General features: G+C 44.0%; 1 protein-coding gene across 1 annotated transcript in view; it reads left to right on the top strand.

Moving 5' to 3' along the window:
* Positions 1–17,710, top strand: part of igf2r (insulin-like growth factor 2 receptor) — a 198,241-nt gene that overhangs the window by 10,782 nt on the left and 169,749 nt on the right. Inside the window, exons 3-4 of the mRNA XM_059986536.1 lie at positions 11,687–11,802; positions 15,620–15,718. Coding sequence (XP_059842519.1) covers positions 11,687–11,802; positions 15,620–15,718 — 215 coding nt within the window. The remainder of the gene's footprint in view (positions 1–11,686; positions 11,803–15,619; positions 15,719–17,710) is intronic.

Here is a 17,710-nt window from a genome sequence, read left to right as displayed (position 1 = left end):
TTTTACTCAGAGTGGTTGGTGCGTGGAATGCACTGCCTGAGTCAGTGGTGGAGGTAGATACACTAGTGAAATTTAAGAGATTATGAGACAGGTATATGGAGGAATTTGAGGTGGAGGATTATATAGGAGGCAGGGTTTAAGGGTTGACACAACATTGTGGGCTGAAGGGCCTGTACTGTGCACTGGAGAGAGGTAGGCAAGAGTCTTCAGTTACCTGTGGATTCCAGTTGGGCCATCAGTTAACCGGGGCAGCCATTTACTTGGACCAACTCTTAAAGAACACAAACTAATTGAGAAAATAGCTGGGATTCTTTTGGTTTATTTGGGACACTGTCACTTAATTGGAAAGGGAGAATGTTGCTAACTAACGCCAGTCTCGTGCATATCATATGGCCGTTAGATACTACACCAAGCTTGGTGAACAGATTTTTAAATAGCGTCACTTACGTGTGTTTGTGTTAAAAATCAGTGAATTTTTGTCACTGATAATTGGTGAGAAGTAGTAGTAAGACAATTCAGATCTGTTTTGCTCACTGTGGTTTCAAGCATTCAGGCTTGGAGTTGCCAGAAACAGCCGGGTGGGAAAATAAAATGATTTCACTAATTCAGTTAGTATATATGTAGGATTTGAAAGTATCAGCAATCATCCTGAATGTTCCAGTGAAAATGAGGATGTGATCATCAATAACATTGTATGAAGGCAGTTCATTAACTGCATTAGTTTTGTTCACTTAGTCAGTCAAAAGGACAAGTCAACGTAAACTGGTTAAATTCCTGTCGATAAGTTTTATAGTACTGTAGTGGTTTTAGTGTTCTAATTTGTTCTGTATTTCATTTTATTACTTGATATGTTACTCAGTTTGCCTTTTATTTCCATAAAACTTCGGATTGGTACATCTACTTGATCAGCACCAGTGCATTTTGGTCCAATGTGTCCCAATTAACTGGAATCCCCTGTATTTATTTGAATTTTCTGCAGCAATATCATTGTTGCTTTGAGGCATTACCACTCCATTGTAACAGGATTTGCCAAACATTTGACGTGGTATTTAAGATAATTTCTTGCCAGCCTACCCCACTTTAACGGCCACACCCAGATAATGAACTTGCAGATCATAAATTGATTTTGTTCAATATTTAGAAAGCACATTCTGACAGCCATACCTCCACAGTACTGTGATGAGTAAAGCAAGGCAGCACTAATGAGCACAGTGGTGAATAAGTTACTGGAGTGGTACATCAAGATGTTTGAAGAGGTAACCAGGAAGATAGACAAGCATGGGGTGCTGCGTGCTTTCCAGATGGATTTTTAGCAAGGTCTTTGACAAGGTGCTGCATAGCAAGCAAGTCTAGAAGATTATGTCCAATTGGATCCAAGGAGAGATGACTAAATGGGTTTGGTTATATTGGCTCAATGGTAGGAGGCAGAAGTGATGGTTGAAGATGGTTAGAGGTGTTGGAGCTGGGAACTTTGTTCTTAATTTACATAAAAGATCTGGATCATAAGACATAGCAGAATTAGGCCATTTGGCCCATTGAGCCTGGTCCGACATTTGATCGTGTCTGATTTATTTCCCCCCTCAACCCCACTCTCCTGTCTTCTCTCCTCAACTTTTGACGTCCTTCCTACTCAAGAACCTATCAATCTCTGCTTTAAATATACCCAATGACTTGGTCTCAACAATTGTCTGTGGTAATGAATTCCACGGATACATTATCCTCTGGCTAAAGAAATTCCTCCTCGGCTCTGTACTAAATGAGTGTCTGTTGATCCTGAGGATGTGCCCTCTGCTCCAGCACTCCTTCACTAAAGGAAACATTCTCTGCTCATCCGTTCTCTCTAGGTCTTCCAATTTCCAATAGGTTTTAATGAAATGCCCCCTCATTCAGTGCGTACAGGCCCAGAGCTGTTAAATGCTCCTCGTACATTGACCCTCTGAGTAATGGAATCAGGTGACGCAGTTGGTTACTTCGTTTATAAGTGTGAGCTGAGTGGAACATTTGTCTGGACTGAACTTGGTTAAGGGTGCTTGTGGTAAGAATACATAAATGAGTTGACTGCTGTGTAGTGCTAACCAAAATTAATTATACCATCCCCTTCACAGAAAAAAAGACAGCCTCAAAAGCAGTGATGTGACTGAAAGATGACTCAAAGGAAATCCAGTTTACCACAAAGATTAAGTTGCATCTGTTGTAAATTGCCTTTCGTTGAATTTCTAGACTGAAATATAAAGCTCAAATGCTCAATAAAATTGGTCAAAACTAAGTACCTTAGAAATGCATTCACTGTTGTGAAATAAAAGGTTAACTTGTACCCTGCTAAATGTCAGATTCTAGATAATCTCCATCTAGTAATGGTGATTGAAGGTATCACTGGTAAAATCAGCATTTGTGGCCATTCTGTACATATCCTTCATGAACAAGGCAACACGAGTGTATCTGCAGATGCCGGAAATAAATAAAAAAACTGGGAGAATTCAGCAGGCCAGACTGCATCAGAGGAGGTAGTGACGACGTTTCGGGCTGAAAGCCTTCATCAGGAGTGAAGTAACATGGGATGGTCGAGGGGGGATAAGAAGTGGGAGGAGGGATGAAGTGATGGGCTGGAGGGAAGTGGGCTAGGGGGAAGGTGGAGAATTATGGGAAATAAAAGAGAAAGAAAAGTAGGGCTGGGAAAAAGAGAGAAAGAGAACCAGACTAAAATTATAGATGGTGATGGGGTAAGAGGGGGCAGGGGTATCAACGGAGGTCTGTGAGTTGAATGTTCATGCCGGCAGGTAGGAGGTTACCTAGGCGGGAGGTAAGGTATTGCTCCATCGACCTGTGTGTGGCCTCATCTTGACGGTAGAGGAGGCCATGGACAGACATGTCAGAGTGGGAGTGGTCTGTGGAATTGAAGTGTGTGGTCACAGGGAGATCCCCACTGCTGGAGGACCGAGCGCCGGTGTTCGGCGAAGTGGTCTCCCAGTCTGCGGTGGGTCTTCCCAATGTATAAATGGCCACATCGGGAACACCAGATACAGTATATCACCCCAGTTGACTCGCAGGTGAACTGGTGCCTCACCTGAGCACTTCTTCTGTTTGCAGGGATAAGTGCTTAGAGGGAGGTCGGTGGGGATGAATGGATAAGGGAGTCGCAAAGGGAGCAATCCCTGCGTAAAGCTGAGAGTAGGGGGGAGGGGAAGATGAGGCTGTTGGTGGGATCCCGTAGGAGGTGGCGAAGTTGTGGAGGATTATACGTTGGATTTGTAGGCTGGTAGAGTGATAGGTGAGGAACATTGGCTCTGTAGGCTGGTAGGGTGATAGATGAGGAGCGTTGGCTCTGTAGGCTGGTAGGGTGATAGGTGAGGAACGTTGGCTCTGTGGGCTGATAGGGTGATAGGTGAGGAACGTTGGATCTGTGGGCTGATAGGGTGATAGGTGAGGAACGTTGGATCTGTGGGCTGGTAGGGTGATAGGTGAGGAACGTTGGATCTGTGGGCTGATAGGGTGATAGGTGAGGAACGTTGGATCTGTGGGCTGGTAGGGTGATAGGTGAGGAACGTTGGATCTGTGGGCTGATAGGGTGATAGGTGAGGAGCGTTGGATCTGTGGGCTGATAGGGTGATAGGTGAGGAACGTTGGATCTGTGGGCTGATAGGGTGATAGGTGAGGAACGTTGGATCTGTGGGCTGGTAGGGTGATAGGTGAGGAACGTTGGATCTGTGGGCTGGTAGGGTGATAGGTGAGGAACGTTGGATCTGTGGGCTGATAGGGTGATAGGTGAGGAGCGTTGGATCTGTGGGCTGATAGGGTGATAGGTGAGGAACGTTGGATCTGTGGGCTGGTAGGGTGATAGGTGAGGAACGTTGGATCTGTGGGCTGGTAGGGTGATAGGTGAGGAACGTTGGATCTGTGGGCTGATAGGGTGATAGGTGAGGAGCGTTGGATCTGTGGGCTGATAGGGTGATAGGTGAGGAACGTTGGATCTGTGGGCTGGTAGGGTGATAGGTGAGGAGCGTTGGATCTGTGGGCTGGTAGGGTGATAGGTGAGGAACGTTGGATCTGTAGGCTGATAGGGTGATAGGTGAGGAACGTTGGATCTGTAGGCTGGTAGGGTGATAGGTGAGGAACATTGGATCTGTGGGCTGGTAGGGTGATAGGTGAGGAACGTTGAATCTGTGGGCTGGTAGGGTGATAGATGAGGAACGTTGAATCTGTAGTTGGATCCTCACCTTAAAATGAGTGGATGTTGGACTTTGCCCTGAGGAGGGAGGAATGTCCTTGGATAGAGACATTAATTGTTTTCAGCCACAGACATCTTCCTTTATGCAAGGTATTACTCCAGTTATTAACTGATATCAGGTTTCCCTTCTCCCACCGTCAGTGCTGCCCTCACCCCGTGTTTCTGCTCTCCAAACAGGGAATAGGTTTCCCTTCTCCTTTGTGTTATCCCACAAACTTATGTATCAAATGCATTATTCTCTCTAACTTCCATCATCTTCAACGGATCCTTCCACTGAAAACATCTTTCCCTTCACTCCCCCATATTTTCCATAGGGTTCACTCTCTGTGACACTCTTGCACCATTATTGTGCTTCGTCCTATCAACCTGCACCTGTACCATAGCTCTCCATGCCCTTCCCAGTAATGTACCTATCCAAATTTCTCCGCATCTATTACATGCACTGGCAGCTCATTCCACACTCACCACTGAGAGTGAAGGAGTTCACACTCGTGTTCCCCTTAAAGATTTCACTTTAACCTATGATGCTACTTTCAAGGAATTATGAATCAATAAGTCTTCTGTTCTACCACACCCTCAGTGCCCTACCTTTTCTCTGTGCAAGTCCTACCCTGGTTGGTCCCCTCAAAGTTCAACACCTCACACTTGTCTGCATTAAATTCCACCTGTCGTTTTCCAGCCCATTTTCTGGATGGCCCAGTCATGCTGCAAGCTTTGATGGTCTTCCTTGCTTTTCACTATGCCCCCCAAACTTGCTGATCCAGTTTACCACATTATCATCCAGATTGTTGATGTAGATGACCAACAATAACAGACGCAGCATTGATCTTTGTGGTGTGCCACTTGTCACATGCTTACAGTCAGAGAGGCAATCATCTATAACCATTCTCCAACTTCTGTGAAGTCAACATATAATCCAACTTACTACCTCATCTTGAATGCCAACTGATGGAATGTTTTCAGCCAATCTCCCACGCAGGAGCTTGCCAAAGGCCTTACTAAAGTCCACGTAGACAACATCCATTGACTTGCCTCCATCAACTTTCCTGGCAACATGACTTACCACACACAAAGCCATGTTGACTATCCCTAATCAATCCCTGAATATCCAAATTCTTGTGTATTGATCCCTTGGAATACCTCCCTGTAATTTTCCCACTACTTCATGTTAGGATCACTGGCCTATAATTTCCTGACTTACTCTTGGAGCTTTTCTGAAACAACGGAACAAGATCAGCGATCCTTCAGTCCTACCCCAATCGTGGCAAAGGATGTTTTAAATATCTCTGCTAGGGCCTCTGCATTTTCTGGACTAGCCTCCCACAGGGTTTGAGGGAACACATTGTCAGACCCTGGGGGTTTATCCACCCTAATTTGCCACAAGACACCAAACACCACCACTTCTGTAATCTGTATGGGGTCCACAACCCCCCCCCCCCGCTACATTGCTTCACATTTGTAGACTCTGTCTGTCTCTTGAGTGGATGCAAAAAAATCATTTAAGGTCTTCCCCATCTCTTTCAGCTCCATGCTTGGATGACCACTCTGATCTTCCAGATGACCAATTGTTGCCCCTTGCTATTCTCTTGCTCTTCATATATCTGTAGAAGCCCTGAGGCTGCTTCTTCACCTTGTCTGCTCGAGCAACCTGGTGTCTTTTAGCACTCCTGAGTTCCTTAAGCATTCTCTTGTATTTCTTATTCCAAGTATCTCATTTGTTCCCCCTTTTGACCAGGGCTTTGATATTGCTGAAAAACCCAAATTCGTTACCTTTACCTGTTACATATTCTGACAGGAACATACGGATCCTGTACTCTCAAAAATTTCACTCTTGAAGGCTTTCCACTTCCTGAGTACACCTTTTCCAGAAAACAGCCTGTCCCAATCCACACTTGCCAGATCCTTTCTGACACAATCAAAACCGGCCTTACTCCAGTTTAAAATTTTAACCGGAGAACCAGACCTGTCCTTTTCTATAACCAACATGAAATTAATGGTATTATGATAACTAGATGCAAAGTGTTCCCCTACACAAACGTCACCTGCCTTGTCTCATTCCTTAGTCGGAGTTCTAGTATCACACACTGTCCTGTTGGGATTTCTATGCACTGACTAAGAAAACTTCCCTGAATGCATGAACAAACTCTTTCCCATCCAGCCCTTTTACAGTATGGGAGCCCTACTCAATATGTGTAAAGTTATAATCGCCTACAACCACTCAACCTTGTGTTTATTGCGATAGTCTGTGATCTCTCTACAAATTTGCTTCTCTGAATCCTATGGATTGTTGGGTGGTCTATAATGTAATCCCATTAACAAGGTTATACCTTTCTTATTCCTCGCCTATGGAGCCACACCAGATGGTCTGTATTTTCCCCGACTAGTAATGCCACCCCTTCCCCTTTAATCACTTTTGCTCGGTCATGTCTAAAACAATGGAATGCTGGACATTGAGATCCCAGTCCAGCCTTTCCTGCAACTAAGTCTCACTAATGGCTACAGCGTAAAAATTCAACATGTTGATCCATGCCCGAAGCTCATTTTGTGTATTAAATAAGTGACAATGCCATTTGTTTTTTCCAAAGTTGTCACCAGCTCTTGCTTTACTAGTTTTCCCTTGCAGCAAGTAAATTATCTGCTCATCGTTGACCCTCTGAGTTAAATGTTCATTATAAGACATAGCGGAAAGGTGCTCGATGCCTCACCCAACTCCCTGAACTTGCTCTGCAGTAACTCATTATCCTTCCTATTCATGTCATTGGTACCAATGTGGGCCACAGCCTCTGGCTGCTCACCCTCCCACTTAAGAATGCTGTGTTCTCGATCTGAGATGGCCCTGACCCTGGCACCCGAGAGGCGACAACCTTCCAGGAATCTCGTACTCATCCACACAACCTCCTTTCTGTTCCCAAACCAATAAATCCCCTGTGACTACAGCTTGCCTCTTCTTCACCTTTCCTTTCTGAGCCATAGAGTCACAGTGCTGGAGATGTGACCGCTGTGGCTTCAGTCTGCTTGGTATTTTCCCAGCAGTATGCCTGCTGCTGAGGGGAATGGCCACAGGTGTACTCTGCACTGTGCCCCCTTTTTCCCCCTCCCAGTTACCTGTGCCCGACACCATGGTGCAGCTATCTGTGTATCCTGTCTATCAAACCCTCAGCCTCCTGAATGGTCTGGAGTTTTTCCAGTTCCAGCTCCTACTCCTTTACACGGTCTGTTAAGATGCAGTTGTAGTAGCCAGAGACACTAGAGGTCTCCCTGCCTTCCCATATCCTGCAAGATGAGCATTCCAGTATCCTGCCTGGCATCTCCTCTGTTCTAAATATGCAATAAGAAATAATGACAAATCTACCTGCAGCCTAGGCTCTCCTTGCAAAAGCATTGATGAGTCAAATCCTCAACTCCCACTCCAACACTGGCCTACTCACGCGATGGCCACTCCACTTAAACCTAACTAATTTTATTGCCAAGTACCTAATTATGCACGGTCTTGCCATCTCCCTGGGACTGCGACGAGCTGTCTTAAATTATTGCAAACAACCTGGAGAAGGTGCTGCCTCTGACTGAAGTAGTGGCTGCAAAGGTCCGGTGATAGTTGAAGTCAGAGTGGTGTGCTGTGGGGAAATTGCAAGTAACAGTGTTCCCGCGTGCCTGCTGACGCCATTCTCGGTTGAAGTTGGTAGTTTGGAAGAGGCCCTCTGAGTGATCACAATACATTTTGCAGATGGTGCACAATGTCAGTGCAGTAAGGTGAACTTCAGTCTGACATCAATGAAATGGTCTGTTCTGTCTGAATTGGTTTCTGCTGTAAGGTTTAGCTATGATTAAAAGTCAAAGGTAGGTGGTTAGATTGTAAACCTTACTCATGCCTTTGACTTTCAGGTCTGCTTACTTTGCCAAAATCTCCACCCCGTTCCAAGATCCACACAAGTCCAGCTCTGCAGTTGAGCATTCTGGTTTTCATTCCTTTATCTTCATTGATTTTTCATTAGCATTAAAATTATTAACAATATTTTTGGAGAACTTTTAGAATTTAATTTTCATTGAAAATGTTAATGAAATGCAGCTTCAAAACTGTAATCTGCCACAGACCAGGAGTCAGGTCTTCATTGAAACGCTACACCAGGTACTTTGAGGAATGCCACAATACAGTGGATCAATTTGCAGCCGTTTTCACCTTCAGTCACAACCTGCCATTCACAGTCAGTCCACAGTAGTGAAATAAAATCTCGTCGAGCAGTTACCCTTCATAACCTCGTCCAGTCGTCCTGCTTAAGTGATTAGTTTACCCCCACCCCCCACACAATCAATATGGCTAATCAGTCTAACTTATTTCAGACCATCACAGTAGTTGTTCGGTGGCCTTTATCAAGAGTAGTGGTCACCAACCTTTTTAAGCCCAAGGTCCCCTGCCTTGGCCTTAGTGAAAGGCAAAATCGACCCTACTAAATCGATTAGTTACACACATGTGCACCGGGCAGAAAAGACCGGAAGTGAAACCCCGCAACCCAGAAGTAGAAATAACATATGTACACCAGGGGTCACCACCCTTTCTCGCACCACGGACTGGTTTAATATAGACAGTATTCTTGTGGACCGGCTGCCGGGGGGGGGGTGGGTAGTGTTAAACACGACTGGAATACAGCGATACTCAAAGCAGGTTCCTTACGTCCAGTCTATATCACAATTTAGTTTATGTGGCTATCAGCCCTTAGCTTCTGTCCTGCTTGCTCATGTTTTTTTCTCTTTTTAAAAAAAACTCAGTGGGTTTGTCTTTAAGCTGAGGGTCAGGGTGCTGAAGCGGTTTTGAGGGCTTCATTTCCTCATTAGACAGTCTCCCGCCTGCCGCCAGACGCCTTGGCCAGGTTTGGCTGGTTGTGGGTGGGGTGAAAGGACAAGGTAAGGGCCGGAGGTCACAGTCTGGAGAGACCGATTGACCGAGCGAGGAGTGCGACAGGGTGTGTGCCCCCCCCAGAGCTCCTTACACTAGAGTGCTATTGCATGTTCATTGTGTGCTGCACTAGTAGACCTCCTGGGCTTGAAGTATTCCAGTCGTGTGGAATCAAATTTCCTATAAAAAGCTCAGAATTAATTTAATGCTCTGTTGATCCTGCCTGAGACTCTAACAAATCTCTTCAGATGTACTGTGAAGAACATTCTAGCTGGTTGCATCACTAATATTGATGGGCCACTGCACAGGATCGGAAAAAAAGCTGCAGTGGGTTGCAAACTCAGCCAGCTTTGGGCGTGAGCCTTCCCACCTTCGAGGACATCTTCAAAAGGCAGCATCCATCATTCAGGACCCCCACCGTCTGGGGCGTTCCCTCTTCTCTCTACCACTAGCAGTGAGGTACAGGAGCCTAAAGACACACTCTGATTCAGGACAGTGTCTCCTCCACTATCAGTTTTCTGAATAGACATTGAGCCAATACATGAAAACTTACTCATTATTTTTTCTCTCATTTTGCACCACTTATTTAGATTCTACTTTACATTGGAATTTACAGTATTTTATGTATTGCGGTGTATTGCCACAGAACAACAAATTTCATGCCAGTTTGTCTGTGATATGTAAACCTGTTTCTGATTCTGAGCAAGTGCCTGAACCCACTGTAATCTGCCTAACACTGGAGCAGACACAATCTCACTGGCTCTGCACTCTGCTTTAGAGCACTTAGACAGTAGTGGTATGTATGTCAAATTACTGTTTGCTGCTTGGCTTTTAATCCCTTCAGTAATAATCATTAGGCTTGTAAACATGGGGCTCTACCTCGACATACTGTTCACAGATTTGTACTGGGAGTGGTCTCCCAGTGAGGAAATTGAGGATCCAGTAATTGTTTTTATTTAGAGATACAGTGCAGAACAGACCCTTCGAAGTTTACAGTAAATTTATTATCAAAGTATATGTCACCTTGTACTAAGATTTATCTTCTTACAGACATCCATAGTAAATATAAAGCACAATAGTCGATGAAAAACCACACTGTAAAGAAGTACAAACAACCAATGTGCAAAAAAACCCACCATCAAACTGCAAATACAAAGAAGAAAAAACAAAATAATAGTAAATAAGCCATAAATACTGAGAGCATGAGATGAGACCTTGTGGGATCGGTGTTGGGGTGAGTGAGTCTGATGATGAGGAAGAATAATGTTCCTCAACCTGGTGGTGTGGGTCTTGAGGCTCCTGTACCACCTTCCTGATGGAGGCCCAATGATCTGTACTGCCCAGCAACCCACCTATTTAACACTAGGCTAATCACGAGGCAATTTACAATAATCAGTTAACTTACTGATTGGACTGTGGGAGGAAATCAGAGCACCCTGAGGAAACCCATGCAGACCGGTGGGGAGAACATACAAACTTGCAGTGCTGGAAGAGTTGTAATAGTGTCACACTACTGTGGCATTCCAGTTGTGGAGGGAGGTACAGAGGCCTAGGCTCAATATTGAAGGGAAGATATTGAACACTGAGCTGCAAATTGATAAACAGTATCTTGATACATATTTTCTACATGCTTTAATGCAGAGTGGAGAACCAGTGAGATTGTCATCTCCTCATCAACAATTAACACTGGACCACCTCGGATGCACACTTAGCCCACTGCTCTAATCTCTTTTATTATTCCTGTCTCTTCCCTCCCCTTCAGTCAGGGCCCCAAACAGTCCTTCCAGGTGATGCAACACCTCACCTGCAAATCTGTCTATTGTGTCGGGTGCTTCCTCTATATTGGTGAGACCTGTTGCAAATTGGGGGATCGCTTTGTTGAGCACCTCCGCTCCATCTGCCAAAAGCAGAACTCCTCGGAGGCCAAACATTTCAATTCCGACTCCAGTTCTGCCACGTCGGTCCACAGCCACCTCTTGTGCCACGATGAGGGCACCCTCGGGGTGGAGGAACAACACCTTGTATTCTGTCTGGGCAGCCTCCAACCTGATAGCATGGATATTGAGTTCTCATTTTCGTTTTTAAAAAAATCCCTCTCCCACCCCCTAATGTTCTTGACTCTAGCCTCTTCTCACCTGCCTATCACCTCATCCTGGGTCCTCCCTCCTTCCCTTCCTGCTCTCCTCTCCAGCCCTTTACCTTTCCAACCCACCTGCCCTCACCCATCACCTTCTTTCCCCTCCCCCTACTTTTTATTCTGGCATCTTTCCTCTTCCCTTTTCAGTCCCGAGGAAGGGTTTTGGTCTGAAACGTCAACTGTTTATTCATCTCTATAGATGCTGAAATCTTCCAGCATTTTGTGTGTGATGCTCGTGCAGGAGCCTGAAGAAACATTACTTTCCCTCTGCCATCAGATTTCTGAACACTCCATGAACAACTACTTTGTTATTTAGATATTTTGTACTAATTACTCTGTAATTGATGGGTTTTTTTGTCTCTGCCCTGATGTGCTGCCACGGAACAGCAAATTTCACCCCAGTGGTAATAGACCTGATTCTGATCCTTTGTAGGTAACTTTGTACTAAAGACTGGGCTTGTGCATCACTTTGAGTACAACACTACCCAGAAGTGTTCAGAAAACAAGACTATCCAAAGCAGCATCAGTTTCCTTTGTGGGAAGACCCTGGTGAGTATGTCATTTTCTTTGTCATCAGCTGTATAGTAACTTAAAACGAGTCAGTTTTTAAGCAGGAAGTTGCCAGTGACTTGAGCTTGAGGGTTTTAAAAGATTGAGAATTGGCACATTTTGTAGTTGTTCTGGCAGAATCCTTCCTTAAAAGTAACTATAGTATCAAATTGATTAAAGCAAATCATAAGCATGAAATACTATAGATGCTGGAAATCCAAATTAACACAAGCAACATGCTGGAGAGTTGATGTTTTGGACTGAGACCGTTTCAGTCCTGATGAAGGGCTCTGGCCTTCACTTAATTGTTCCTCTCCATAGATGCTGCCTGACCTGCTGAGTTTCTCCAGCATTTTGTGTGTGTTTCAATGAAAGTACTTTTTTTTTCATTGAAGTGTTTCAGCTTGCTTCCCCCGTTACTTCAGATGATTAGTTTGCCTGCATATTATCCAGGTGATCTGGAGACATTGCTGCTGCCTTTAGGGTGTGGCATCTCTAGATATTCAATGACTTCCCTGAATTCTTTGAGAAACTGGGCAGGCTCTGTCACTTCACTGCTGTTGTGATGGTGACTCTCAGACAGCCGTTGGATAAAGGGTTCTAGGATTTTGAATCTGTGACCCTGGCAGTGGTTTGTGTGTCAGGATGGTGTATAAACTGGAGGGGGAGCTTGCAAGTGAGAGAAACTGAGGGTCAGGAGGGTGCTGCTGCGTTTCTGAATGTCTCTTGTAGATGGCAGAGCCAACAGGTGAGGATAGGTGCTGATAAGGCAAGCTACTTTGACCTGTGCAGTGTTAGTATTCCTGAAGTTGCACTTCACAGAGGAAGTGGAGAGTCAAGTGTTCTGCCTTTGGGTGGGTATAAAGGTGGAAAGTCCTCAGTGTAACATAGTGGCCTGGTCACTGTTTAAAGACCCAACTCGTGTCTGTATGAAGCTTCTGGTCAGCAGTGATCGCCAGGCTTGATGGAGTAAGAAATTAAAAAAAAAGCTGGAAACTAGAACTGAGAGCTGAAAATACTCAACTTTCAGTATCTGTGGGCAGAAACAACTTGGGTTTCAGGTTGAGCCTTCAAGGCAAAGATGTTTTTCTTCCCACTGACACCGCCTGGCCTATTGAGTATTTCTGGCATTTTCTGATTTTTATTTCGGCCTGCTGTGGTAGCGTAGTGTTTGGCGCAGTGCTGTTACAACTCAGGGTGTCAGTTCCAGCTTTCTCTCTAAGAGTTCTGTATGTGTGTAGGTTTTCCCCAGGTTCTCTGGTTTCTTCCCACAGTCCAAAGGTGTCCTGGTTGGTCATTGTAAATTGTCCTATGATTAGGCTGGGGTTAAATAGGTGGATTGTTGGCTGGTGCAGCTCGTTGGGTCGCAAGGGTCTGTTCTGCACTGTATCTTTAAGTCAATAATTTAATAAATTCACTATTGCTGGTTGTGCACTTGGCCATTCAATTGCCTGTACTCTTTCGAGGGCAAATGGAATTCGCCAAGGCCCGAGTTGCCCAGACCTTTACTCACAAAGATATTATAGGTACTTCATTAGCTGATAATGTGAAAAAAAATTTAAATTCCAAGCTGTTATACCCATTTGTGGCAGGCATTCTGATGTGCTTTCTGAGGGATGGTTCAACTGATGAAGGGGATTTTCCATTTTCATCCATTGTTTGAAAAAAAATCTCTTGCATAGCAGTGAAGTAAGAAAATTTTAGATAAATGATTATCTTTATTTTGGTTTCTAATTTATAACTTGTATATGATAAATTTTATAGCTTTTGTTTTCAGCAGCCATTATGAAATACAAAGTGAGGGTTGTGTTAGCAATAATTTCAGTTAGGGCAGTTTCTTTTCAATATAAGAGATCCGCTTGGAATAGTTTGATTCAATTGGTAACGGATCCATTGAACAAGATCAGAAGATTAACTATTAGCTTTATTTGTCACGCGTATATTGAAACCTACAGTGATGTGTCATTTGCATCAAATCGAATGAGTGAGTATTGCCCACAAGTGTTGCTGTGCTTCCGGCACCAATGTAGGACACCCACAACTCATTAACCCCATCTTTGGAATGTGGGAGGAAACCAGAGCACCCAGAGGAAACCCACATGATCCCCGGGGGAATGTGCAGACTCCTTATAGACTGCAGTAGGAATCAAATCCCCATTGGTAGTCACTGCCACTGGAAAGCAATAGCACTAACCACCACTGCTGTGCTGCCCTGCACGATTATCTGCAAAGGATATTGAATTGGTTAGTTCAGGGAAGATGAAAGCTACCATCCTATTCAGTACAGAGGGCTGGACTGGACTGGAGAGCCTTGGCAGAACATGAACCAAGCTACTTTTGGAAGATCAGTATTTGCCAAATTAGCATGAAGCAAATGATTTGATCTTGAAATAGCCGCTTACTTGTTATTTTGATGATGCCCAAGAGTTTAGCAGAAGAGAAGAGATGGGTAATTTCTTTAGCCAGAGAGTGGTGAATGTGTGGAGTTCTTTGTCACAGGCTGCTGTGGAGGCCGAGTCTTTGTGTATATTTAAGGCAGAGTGTGGTGATTCTTGATTGGTCAGGGAGTGAAGGTGATTGGGGGAAAAAGGCAGAAGATTGGAGCTGAGAGGAAAAGTGAATTAGCGGCAATGGAACGGCAGAGCAGATTTGATGGGCCAAATGGCCTAATTCTTCTCCTGTATATTGTATTCTTATGGAATGGGTCATAACTAGGTGGAGGAAGGACCTGAATTCCCTAGGGACAGAGGCTTTTGCGGTGGAATGGAAGAGGTAATAAATTTAAGAACTCAAGCAGAAGTAGGCTTGCTGGGTACTACTATCCAGCTGATAGTGGAGAGGTGGAGATGTGTCCCTACCAAAGGGGGTGTAAGGCACTCCTTCCCTCCACAAGCCCGGAGGTCACCCTTAGATAAGATGTGGTACGTGCTTCGTTTCTCTCGCCCCCCCCCCCCCCACCCACCGTGATCAACTGCACACAAAGACATGGGAGCAGGTGGCGGACATCACAAATCCACCACACAGACGATCTCTGAAGAGTATTCAGACTGGAGTCACCTGTCTTGCCCAGAAAAAGGCTGTGGCAAGCCACTTGTGTAGGAAAAAATTTGCCAAGACCAGTCATGGTCAAAAACTATGACCATCCATGTTACACAGCAAGGCACGTAGTGTGGCTGGACTCACCCCTGAGAGAGCTTGTGACCTTTGTCAAGTTTTCCCAGCGTATGTGCCAGTAATGGCAGAGACCGATATAGTACAGTTTACAAGACTAGGGAAAATGTGCAGGCTATTGAGAGATGTAGATCATATGTAGATAGGAGGAATTAGGACTCATTAACTTGGAATGTGGAATGCTCTGCCCCAGAAGGCAGTGGAGGCCGTCTCTGGATGCATTCAAGAGAGAGTTAGATAGAGCTCTTATAGATAGTGGGGTCAAGAGATATGGGGAGAGGGCAGGAACGGGGTACTGATTGTGTATGATCAGCCATGATCACAGTGCTGGCTAGAAGGGCCGAATGGACTACTCCTGCATCTACTGTCTATTGTCTATTAATAAGGTTGGCACAACATGGTCTGCTGAAGGGTCTGTTCCTATGTCATACTGTCCTGTGTGCTATGTTGGGGGGAGTTTTATTTAAAAAAAACAAATTTCTTTCCCAAAGTTTCTTTTGTAGGTATTAAGTCTACAACTATTACCTTTTTATGATGGCACCAATTTATGTTTTAGTTTCTAAGTAAAGAGCTGCTGGGTTATATAAATGTTCTGTCAGTGAGGATACTTGTAATTTTTTTTTAATGCATTGTCTCATTGAAACAGGGCAGCCCTGAATTTGTGACAACTTCTGGATGTGTACACTACTTTGAATGGAAGAGTTTTGTGGCTTGTAAAAAGAGCATTTTCCAGCCCAGAAAAGAGGTACGTTCAGCTTCTCTGCATTGGTCATTCATTAATGAATGTTACAAGCTTAAATCTTCAAAGGGCCTACCATGGAAAAAATGGCACATTTTCTGAACAGTCCACAAACACTACCTTTTTTCTTTTTTGCGCTAATGCAAATACCCAATTAAGTCCTAATGCAGGGTTTTGACACATAACATCAACAGTGTCTTTCCTCTCACGGAAGCTGCTTGACCTGCTGAATTCCTCCACCATGTCATTGCCCAAATTAATGATGTGTACCTTAATCTGAACATTAACATAGTTTGTGTTTAACTTGTGAAACATATGATTTCACACGATAATTGTGACTTGCATTTGGAAAGTGTAAGAAATAAAAGTGTTTTGAAAAGGGTTTAAATCACCTTCAAAAGGAAGTTGTGTAGATGTTAGTATGTATCTTAATATTAACTTGTTACCATTTTCTGAACCATTTCCTATGTCTGTCAATTCTGTAGTTGAAAAATAACCCTGATTATTAGACCCAAGGATGAACTAATGAAGGGTGTTGGCCCAAAACGTCAACTGTTTATTTCTCTCCATAGATGCTGCCCTACTTCTGAGTTCCTCTAGTATTTTGTGTATTGCTCTGGATTTCCAGCATCTGCAGATGTGTTCCAGTGTCCCTCAAGACCTGCTGACTTTAAGAACAGTCCTGCAGTCAGAAGTTTCTGGTCCTTGTGTGCTGATCTAATTATTCTTGGCCATTTTCGTCACAGCAAATGTTCTGTTCAGATTCCGAATGTGTGGAATCCAGCAACATGAGAACTTTCTTTCTGTTCTGTCAAATCGTTGCACTGTTCTTTTAGCTGTTAAGGCCAGCATATAAGTGAGGATTTTAAAGAATTCTTACTCTTTAGGATTATCCAACTACTTAACCAGTTTACTTCACCATTGATCAAGCCTAAACAATGTCTAAACAAGGGATTCTGCAGATGCTGGAAATCCAAAGTAACATACAGGGAGACATGGTGACAAGATGTTTGAAGGGTCTGAAACATGGCTCTTTACTCCTCTCCTAGACAATGTCTTTGTGATCTGGGCTGTGTCCTCGAGTGGCTTAATCCATTGTTAAATTTGTCCTCCCCAATATTTCGAGTGCTGTTGTTATTCAAAGCAGATGTGTTTGCATGTTAGAGCATCCGTAGCCACAGCTAACTTCCATGCACCGACAGGTCCAGAAGGCAAAGCTTTCATGGCTTTCCCGCTTAGCCTTCTGACCTTGAATGTGGAGTACAATATATATTGTACATTAAAAGTTCAAAGTAAATTTATTATCAAAGTTCATATATATCACCATATACAATCCTGAGATTCATTTTCTCATGGGCATACTCAATAAAGCTGTAATAGAATAACAACTATAATAGAGTCAGTGAAAGATGGCACCAATTTGTGTTCAATCAGTGTCCAAAAGGTAACAAACTGTTCAAATACACCATCTTCAGTGAGCGGTGTCTCAGAAAGGCAGCGTCTGTTATTAAGGACCTCCAGCACCTAGGGCATGCCCTTTTCTCACTGTTACCATCAGGTAGGAGATACAGAAGCCTGAAGACACACACTCAGTGATTCAGGAACAGCCGATTCCTGCCATTCATTTCCTAAATGGACATTGAATCTTTGGACATTACCTCACTTTTTTTATATACAGTACTGTATTTCTGTTCTTGCACGTTTTTTAATCTACTCAATATACGTAATTTATTTTTTATTTTGTTATTTTTTTTCTCTCTGCTATTGTGTATTCCATTGAACTGCTGCTGCTAAGTTAACAAATTTCATGACACATGCTGGTGATAGTAAACCTGATTCTGATTCTTCTTGAAGGCAGCAGCAAGACGAGAGCTTGCCCTATGTGGTGGGGTCCCTATGATGGATGCCGCCCTCCAGCTGCAACATTTTGTGTAGATGTGCTCAATAATGGGGAGAGTTTTACCCATGATGGAATGGGCTGTATCCACCACTACTTTT

The sequence above is a fragment of the Hypanus sabinus genome, chromosome 12 (assembly GCF_030144855.1).
Source record: "Hypanus sabinus isolate sHypSab1 chromosome 12, sHypSab1.hap1, whole genome shotgun sequence".
NCBI lineage: Eukaryota > Metazoa > Chordata > Chondrichthyes > Myliobatiformes > Dasyatidae > Hypanus > Hypanus sabinus.
Note: the sequence above shows the minus strand (reverse complement) of the source record. Positions and strands in the feature narration are given on the sequence as shown.